A 9,586-nucleotide genomic window follows, 5' to 3' on the forward strand; every position below is an offset into this window, starting at 1 on the left:
AGTGGGAGAATTAGAGTATGTGCTTTCCGTACATAGTAAAATGTAATGTTGTGTTTAGTTTTAAAGTTAAAGTTTAAATGTGTCTTTTTTATCCTATATTTATTTGTTTGGCCAGTGTCAGTGGGTTTCGGTTATTTTGCTGTTTTACGCAGTAAGGACCTTTGAAATAACTGAAATCATGTGGCAAAGTGATATAGCCATCCTGTAATGTGGTCAAGAGCTGCCTGGAACTACATCGGCCATGAGTTTCCCTGAAAATAATTGCACATCTTAGAACGTTCCTCAGCCAATCAGATTTAAGCATTTATGGCCAGCAGTATAAATTACATTCATTTATTCTTTTATGACTTATTTCTTTATTATTTAATCATTTCTTTCTTTCTGCATTATTTCTTCTTGTGATAATGGGGGATGACTTTCATATTCAGACATACAAAATTGGGATACTATTCTGAAAAAAAAAAAAATCTGAAAGAAAGAAAGACAGGTTTATGTTCTGTTTTCATGGACATTTGGTTTCTATCACATTGTTTCCCTATACCCCCCAAACCAAACAACCCATAACCCTCCACTTCCATTTTTTTTATGTTGCCGCTGATCATTTGTCTTAAATACTGATTTGATTTCCCTTATTACTGATTCCTTTCATCTGTGTACCATCTAGTTTGTTAGCTCTGTGTTCAAACCTTTGTGCCTTGTATAATATTGTTATTGCATTCAAAGTTGTTGTTTGCTTTAGCAATTGCTTCAGTTTGGATTAGCGTCTTTTGTTTGTTTAAACAAAGTCTGCTGTCTTAATCTTCCTTTCCTTACCCAGCCATAATGTGACGTATGGATTACATTTTGCCCAGTTAGGTAGCAGTTAAGTAAAAAAAACTACCAACAAAGTAACCCAAAACTCTCTCTCAAAAAAAAGTAACAAACTCTCACTGATTCAGGAGCATTATATGTACAATTTAGAGGTAAATAATTTTAGAGGTACGAAGATGTGCCTTTTATCTTTTTTACCTTAAGGCACCACCAGTGACAGAGAGAACATACATTTGCATATCTCGGTGCATTTATTTGGTGTGCATTTGAAAAAGCCTGCAGGCAGAGAATCACTTTGAATGCTTAGTTCACTACAAGGCTCTTGTTTTTTTTTTTATTCAATTCATTTATAAATTAATAAAATAACTGTTTAATTTTTGTATTATTTACATCAGCTTAATCTTGTGTTTGTTTATATATTTATAATTTACATTTATTATATACATTTTATTTCAGGCTGGCTGGCTGGATGCCTTTTAGCTTCTGTACCTTAGGGTTCTTCCCCCAGTGAAAACTTGCATATGCAGATGTTTGCATACTGCAGATATTTGCATATTTCTGTGCATTTGTTTGGTGTGCATTTGAACTTTATCAGAACGTAATCAGAACTTAAGGCTACTTCCGATTTTATAGTTATGCCTGTCTTCAGGTAAATGTGGTTTTTAATGTATTTATATTTCCGAATGCATCGCTGAGGCCTTTCTTGAGTGAACTTGCATGCAGATTACATCTACCAGACAAATAAGAAATGATAAATTATAGCAATATTACAAAACTAATAACACTAAATTTATACATAACAGTATATGTGTTATATTTACAACTATTACAGTATAGAAATATTAAAGGTAGGTGCATGTAAAAAAAAATACAACTTCATAATTCATAATTCTAATGCAAGTCATATAACTATACACCATGGTAAAAACTTAAACTTATTGAAATCAGAACCATTATACAAACAACTGCTGAATAACTTATATTCACTTAAAGATGGTTTAAAAAATCCTAAAAATGCCTGCCAAGAAAGCTAATGTCTTCCATACAGCCAGTATGATGTACTGCTAGATTGCTACATTGATGTAATCATTCAACCTCAATTTGCATGCTGAACTATGATTCATAGACTTAGTGTAATGACTACTAAACTTTATTTGTAGGACTATGTTCAGGTTGAGCAGCACCAAGATGTGTACTGTAACTCTGCGAGGAGATTTTGGTCAAGTAGGTTCCAGGAACCAGCCCGGATATTCCATCCCTCCATGCTCTCCACCACCCATCCCCGCCTTGCTCAGTGATTGTGACAACTTGTCCTTTACTGACAGACAGCTCATCGTCTTCCTAGAAAAGGCAGGGAGTTGAGTACACAACTTTTACAACACAGTTAGTTTTATACTTTTTAACAAGGCTGTCAGGCAAACTTTCTGTTCGAAATTACACTTTAGATACATTTCTTTAAATAACAAATCATTTTATTTCTACTTTCAATTCTAGTTCCCGATGGCTATCTCAATTCAAATTTTGAAGCTAAAAAGAAACTTTAAAATGCTTGCATTACAATAATCACTTATACTAAAAACAAATGCATGTCTGTAACTCTGATAAAAACTAACTATAAATAAATGGTTACGGTATTTATTTACCTGAGCTTTAAAATCATATACCACCATGTATTTCTCAGGATTTCCTCCCATTTGTTGAGCAGATGTGCATGTTCCAGCCAAATTACTGCCTGCTTCAGGATACCCTGCGATGTACAGTAAGGACAGCAATGTTTAGTACAGATAATTCATAATACTGCTTATTAAAGTGTTAGGTTTCACTGAAATTATGAGTACAAAAATCAAAAATGATTACTCATTAATTACTCACCCTCATGTCTTTCCAAACCCATGAGACCTTCTTTTACATTTGGAACACAAATTAAGAAATTTTTGATGGAATCCGAGAGCTTTTTGAACCTGCATAAAAAGCAAGGCAACTGACACATTCAAGGCTCAGAAAGGTAGTAAAGACATTGTTAAAATAGTCCATGTGACATCAGTGGTTCAAACGTAATGTTATGAAGCTACAAAAATACTTTACTTAACAATTTCCTCTTTTCCCTGTCAGTCTATGACTTGTGTTCATGAGAGTGCCACAATGTATGTGTGTGGTTATTTTTGTTTTCTTTGTGCACAAAAAGTATTCTTGTAGCTGCATAACATTACAGTTGAACCACTGATGTCACATGGACTATTTTAATGATGTCCTTACTACCTTTCTAGGCCTTGAATGTGTCTGTTGATTGCTGTACAAGCAGAGTCAGAAAGTTCTTGAACTTCATCAAAAATACCTCAATTTGTGTTCTGAAGATGAAGGAAGGTCTTACAGGTGTGAAACGACATGAGGGTGAGTAATTAATGACACAATTTTCATTTTTGGGTAAACTGTTCCTTTAAATGTAAGTTTAAGACCTCACAGAAGTAATACTGACCACTGAAAGACATCCCTGGAAGCATCACAGATAATCTGCATATTTAAAAGTTAGAGTTTCACAACCAAGTTACAAAAACCATAAAACAACAGTCATTCTTATTAGGTTTATGTAGTTCAGACATTCACCTCTTCGTTTCTGCCTTCCTGACTCCTCCATTAGCGTCCATGTCAGAGTAATTTTGAAACTCAATGGGAGCTGAAGAGACATGAGGAACTGTCAATTTATGTAGAATCATCACATTATGTATATCAGCTCTTTCACTGTTAGATTTCTGAAGTGAATCATAATAAATTTACCTGGAGGACGACATGCCGTCTTTTTCAGTTTAATGAAGCAGTTGTTGTCACTGACGATGTCACACTGCTCTAAAATTTTTCTTACTTCCTCATAGCACTATAAAACAAAATAAAACAGTTGTTACAATAATTGTAAAATATAAACAGCATTTGGCTAGGCTTTGGCAAATGTGGACATTTACGTCATCATCCTGGACACACTGCATGGACAGCAGATTGCAATGATCCCATAACACACAGCGCAATATATTAATGCGCTCAGACTCCTGCTGCTGAAACACCTACAAGGTGACACACAAATACAAAACATGAACTTTTTTTCACGTCACTTCCTTTTAAAATGTGGCCAGTAAACTAAGAACTATTTCCTTTTTTACTGCTTTTGATAATGACATTTTCTTGACTCATCTAAGTCAGTACATATTCTCCAGCTCAATGACACAATGCTATGACTGTTTATCACATGTCTGTGAGATTGTGTCTTCTTTCATTTAGTCATCGTTACCTTAAAGAAAACATGAAACTCTCCTTCTTCTGTTAACATTACTTTTTAGCTGTCTATGCATGTTTTTGTACATGTTCTTTACCTCACATGCACTCCTGTAGGTGCTCTCCCAGTCCTCGCAAGTTTTCTCTAGTTGATCAACATTCCATTTGTACTGCTTTTCTAAACCAACAAAGAACATAAAACAGAGTCCGCTCTCCGTTCATGTTAAAATACATTAGACAAATGCAATGTAAAACATAATGTAAATAATATGTAAAAAAATAATGGTTGGAAATTTCTAGACATACTTCAAGCTCCCATATCTACACCTCCATTCAAAAGTTTGGGGTTAGTAAGTTTTTTTTTTTTTTTTTAAGAATGTATAATAATAAGAAATGTTTCTCGAGCATCAAATCCACATATACTACCAGTCAAAAGTTTTTGAACACTAAGATTTGTAATGTTTTTTTTTAAGTCTCTTCTGCTCACCAAGCCTGGATTTATTTGATCCAAAGTATGCAAAAACAGTAACATTTTTGAAATATTTTTACTATTTAAAATAACAGTTTTCTATTTGAATCCATTGTAAATTGTAATTTATTCCTGTGATCAAAGATACATTTTCAGAATCATTATTCTAGTCTTCAGTAACAAATGATCCTTCAGAAATCATTCTTATATGCTAATTTGCAGTCCAAAAATATTTATTATTATTATTATTATCAGTATTTAAAGCAGTTGAGTACATTTTTTCATTCTTTGATGAATAGAAAGATCCAAAGATCAGCATTTATCAGAAATAAAAAGCTTTTGTAACATTACACTATACACTATACCATTCAAAAGCTTAGAGTCAGTAAAAATAAAAAATAGAAATAAAAAATATAGAAATTAATACTTTAATTTAGCAAGGATTTCACTTTAATTTGATATAAATTGATCTAAATTGATGATAAAGACATAATGTTACAAAATATTTCTATTTTAGATAAATGCTGTTCTTCTGAACATTCTATTCATCTAAGAAAACTGAAAAAAAATCTACTTAGCTGTTTTGGACATAATAAATGTTTTTGAGCAGCAAATCAGAATATAGACCCGCCTTTTCACAAGACATTTCACAATGCGTTTCAACGGTCATCATCATAAACCCTTAATTTTTTTTAAATGTAAGTACATTTATAACACTATCCTTTGTTATAAAGTTACAAAAAAAGCGGTATGGTACATTTGACATTGTTCTCTCTTCTGACTGCCGATATCAGTCCCTCTCAATTTTTTTCCTTTGATTGAAAGTCATGAAAAGTTTTTCTTTTGCTATTTGAGCAAATGGGAATGCAAAAAAAAAATATTTATGGTACTCTCTCGGATTTTACCTAACTATGACAACTTCCACTATGAGAAACCCGGAAATGTGAGAAAGGTCTATTAGAATGATTTCTGAAGGACAATGTGACTGGAATGCTAAAAATTCAGCTTTGAATCACAGGAATAAATTACATTTTAAAATATATTCAAATAGAAAACCGTCATTTTAAATAGTATTTCAAAATTGTACTGTTTTTGCTGTACTTTGGATCAAATAAATGCTGGCTTGGTGAGCAGAAGAGACTTCAAAACAATACAAAATCTTACTGTTCACAATTTTTTTACTGATAGTGTATTAGAATAATAAGTAATATTTACAAAATAATTTCGACTATATTTCTGATTAAATAAATGCAGCCTTATTGACCACAAGAAACTTTTTAAACATTTGAATAATCTTACTAACTTCTAGCTCATATGCATACACTCAATGATTGACTTATTTTGACGTCTTCCAAGATGCCAACAGGATTAAAACAACAGTTAAGTTTGTTAGCACAAACCTGCCAGGTTGGCTGCCTGCCTGCATAAGCGGGCCCTGTTCATCACCTACAACACAGAATAACACAGACTGATAAATAGCTATACTCAGTGTTTAAACCTGACTTATTTGAAGAGCAGTGTAACATACAGTTGAGGTCAAAAGTTTACATGCACTTGAATCTTAATACCATGTTGTTAGCTCAGTGATCCACATAAACTTTTGAACGGGTCATTCTTTATAAATTTAGCTATTATTTTCTTGTGGACTATATGTAAACGTGTTTTATGTGAAATATCTTATTCAGGTCAGTACTAAATAAAATATAACATACATTTTGTATGATCTCTCTTATTTTGGTAAAATAATTAACATTTTGCAGATTCTGCAAGGTGTGAGTAAACTTTTGATTTCAACTATATATTGTGCAAATGTAACTGGTGTATTATGACAAAATTGTCACTATTCTAAAGAAATGAAAGTATTACACTGACTGATGGTAGTAACACTGAAGGGGACTGATGCCCAGTCAGACTGAAACAAGTTTACATTGCTTCAATCCTCATTTTGGCCTTACTGTGACCACAAACACAGCACAGGTAATTTTCACAACTGTCTAAAACTCTAGAATTAAAATGAACACTTCTCTTTAGCAAACTATAGAAACATTTAACTTACTTAGATATTTAAGTTATAGTACAGGGTAAAGTTTTTTGTTTTGTTTTGTTCAGGGCCTCACACCTTTTCTGATTGGCGGTGAGTGGAGGTGGTCACATTTGTCTTCTTCCCCACTGCTTGCTCAGCCTCTTCTGCCTCCTTACACCTCTGCTCATACAACCTTTTTGACTGTAGGACATACAGTAAAGACAATAGTTTCAAAGTGAGTAAAAGTGCAAGACAAAAGTGAACAAGGAGGTGCATATAGAGCTTGTTATAGAAATGTGTCTAAAACGTATCTCACGATCTGCGGTGTTTCTGTGGTTGTACAACACAGGAAGTTCAAGTCTAATTATATTCAGAGACAGCATGCATACCTACAAACCAACCAACCTGCTCTTATTTTCTCTCACTCCTCTGTCACCATCTGTTTCTATTATCTTTCACTTTCCTAGCTCTCTTTACACATTTTTTGGTGGTAAATATAAATGATTGAGTCTTCAAACCCAAAGCCACGGAAAAAAAGCCTACATTAATTTTATGTGTGCTGTCTAATCAAGCCTAATTCATTCTACAAATAGTCGCTGCATGGCTAGAGACTTCTGTTTCTTATTTCAGTTTCTACTTCTTTCTCTTCCTCATTTGGCTGATACTGAATTTGGGTGGACTCTGAGAATGATGTGTCATTTACACCATGCTGAGAGCCATATCTGAAAGGGGAAACAAGAGGACTCTGCGTTAGTACATAGATACTTGCTTTAAACTCGTACTTACCTCCATGGTCTTCTTGTGCAACAGCATTTTAGGCTTCTGAAGTTTTTCAATAATCTCTTCAAGCTAATTAAGACAGAAAATAGACATTAACTTCCATCTTCTATCATTTGCATTGTTGTTCACTGGCATTCACTCTTTACAAAACACAACAAATAATGTTTAGGTTAAAGTAGGTGACAGTGGTTATGTGCTTACAAACCAAAGTGCCAGTTTTCTTCCTCTTACACATTGACCATATGAATAACCACAACTGTGACCATGGAAACATCACCAAAGTGCTGGGCTGTGTGCAAAATATCCTGGGTCATTAGTTTTTTTTTCTACCTTTTTTCTCTGTTCCCTCTGGTGCTCTCGAAATGCCTCTATTTTCAAAACTTCCTCCTTTATCCTTTCAGATAGTTGGATGTGCAGGTTTCCTGTCTTCTCAATTTCTAGAAAACAATGCAAATCAGGTTGAGGACCTTCAAAGCATTAGCATTCCAACCTTTAGCATTCAAAGCATTTTTCTAGGTAGGAGGCCAAAGGAAATTGCATCACCTCACATACCTGCTTTTAATTTGTCAAATGATGCCTTTAATGTTCTGAGTATAGAAAACAAAGAATGTAATGAATACAAAAACACTTATTTCACACACTTTGGACACATATACTATATCCACCTTTTTCTTCGATGTGCAAGTAAGCCTATGGGTGAGGCTTCCGATTCATTATCTACTATAGCGAGAAGAATAACAACATGCAGTAAACAGTAAAACTATTCGCACTACAAACCAGTGTTCTCATGATTAAGATAATATCGTAAGACACCAATTTGCAATATCAAGCATCAAAATTAGCTGTTTTGTACAGCTAAAAATCACTTGACGTGGATGAGATCGAAAACTAGACCCATAAAATTTACCAATGGCTGTGCCCGCTCTTATTTGAGGAAAAAAGGTTGATATTGTAGCAAAGCAAATTACTTTTTACATCGATATGAGGCAGTTACTTAATAGGAATTGTTGTGTATGATTGGAGTTCAGAAGTGGCATTCACTAAAATCAACATTCTATTTCACTTTAGAGAAGTGTGTGTTTTAAACAGAATTTTTTTCGTGTTATTTATAAACCAACTTACCCGATCTCGGTTTGACCTTCTGCCTTCCGAGCAATTGCCACCAGATCTCGTCCGTACTTCTCCTCCGCTAGTGCTCTAGGAAGGAGAGTAGAAGTCATACACATTCACAGAGATCCACAGCAATAAATAACTATTCCATAAGCCTACCTCATTTTTAACAGTTCTTCTACATCTTTACACATGTGTCTGCCATCCTGTAACCTCTGCAATATCGCTTCATAACCTGACTGGTCGATAAAGTCAGTACCCTGAAAAGATACCAAACATGCAACACATGAGATAAATGAGACCCATACATACTGTAGGAGTCAAAGTGGGAGATTGTAGTTTAAAATATGACTGCTCTCAAAACGTAATGTTATTTAAAGGAAATCCACCTTGTAAAAACAAGCTAGACTTACACATTCTGCTAAATGTAAGTAACTTTGCAACAAGATGTCTACTAACTGACTCTCATTAGAATAGTAGACAGTTATGCTAGGGTTAGGGGTAAGGGATAAATAGATAAATTGACATGTACTTGCAAAGCTACTTATAGTCAGCAGAATGTGTGTTGGGGGACCATCAATATAAAGTGTTAGCATATTAAGCAGATAGTTAAATGAGTAGACATTTATAATATTAGAAAACACAAAATACAACCCGTTCTATAAATAGAAAACTAGGAAACTGTATTTCCCGTAGCCTACATCGTGAGAAATGTAACTTAAGAGAGGCTTAAACAAAAACTTACCCAAAAGGCATCGCAGAACAGTAAAGCCATCTTCTTTACTCCGTAAAAATTATTGCTTAAAAGTGTCTCTTTAACACGTACAACCCCCGCGAAACAGACTACATTAAAGTCGCTGTCAAAACCGAAGAAAGACAAGCCACACTGAGAGGCAACAGTCAAATGAAGAGTTTGAAATAAGGAAGAAACTGCGTGTTGGTGGTCAACTTTGATCCCCTGACGTCTTCATCTGCTTTTTGAAAGAGGAAGAATTATGATGTCAGTGCCAGCACGCAATTTCTTCAGAGTTGACTGAAATTTGCTAGACAAGCGCAAAACGAACGGCTAAATAAGGCCAAACAATAGATGTTTACATTTTGAACACTGCAGCATTGTGGAAAATGGTTTT

The 9,586-nt window shown here is 34.2% G+C and overlaps 1 protein-coding gene across 1 annotated transcript; it reads right to left on the reverse strand.

The window, feature by feature from the left end:
- Positions 1-1,190: 1,190 nt before the first annotated feature.
- pstpip1b (proline-serine-threonine phosphatase interacting protein 1b) lies at positions 1,191-9,332 on the reverse strand. Its single transcript, XM_073837389.1, has 15 exons — positions 9,202-9,332; positions 8,616-8,716; positions 8,469-8,543; positions 7,899-7,933; positions 7,677-7,783; positions 7,353-7,415; positions 6,663-6,767; positions 5,944-5,989; positions 4,173-4,252; positions 3,768-3,866; positions 3,586-3,682; positions 3,415-3,484; positions 3,287-3,321; positions 2,454-2,557; positions 1,191-2,151 (listed from the first exon to the last, which is right to left on the reverse strand). The coding sequence occupies exons 1-15, from the start codon at positions 9,229-9,231 to the stop codon at positions 1,954-1,956; spliced, it is 1,245 nt and encodes a 414-aa protein (XP_073693490.1). The 5' UTR covers positions 9,232-9,332; the 3' UTR covers positions 1,191-1,953.
- Positions 9,333-9,586: the final 254 nt, after the last annotated feature.

The sequence above is a fragment of the Garra rufa genome, chromosome 3 (assembly GCF_049309525.1).
Source record: "Garra rufa chromosome 3, GarRuf1.0, whole genome shotgun sequence".
Lineage (NCBI taxonomy): Eukaryota > Metazoa > Chordata > Actinopteri > Cypriniformes > Cyprinidae > Garra > Garra rufa.

Coding starts and splice junctions, on each gene's coding strand:
- pstpip1b (XM_073837389.1), bottom strand. CDS start 9,231: ATGGCTTTACTGTTCTGCGATGCCTTTTGG. Junction 7,784..7,898: donor ATTTGACAAATTAAAAGCAG/GTATGTGAGGTG, acceptor ATTGTTTTCTAG/AAATTGAGAAGACAGGAAAC. Junction 3,683..3,767: donor AGTGTGTCCAGGATGATGAC/GTAAATGTCCAC, acceptor TTTGTTTTATAG/TGCTATGAGGAAGTAAGAAA.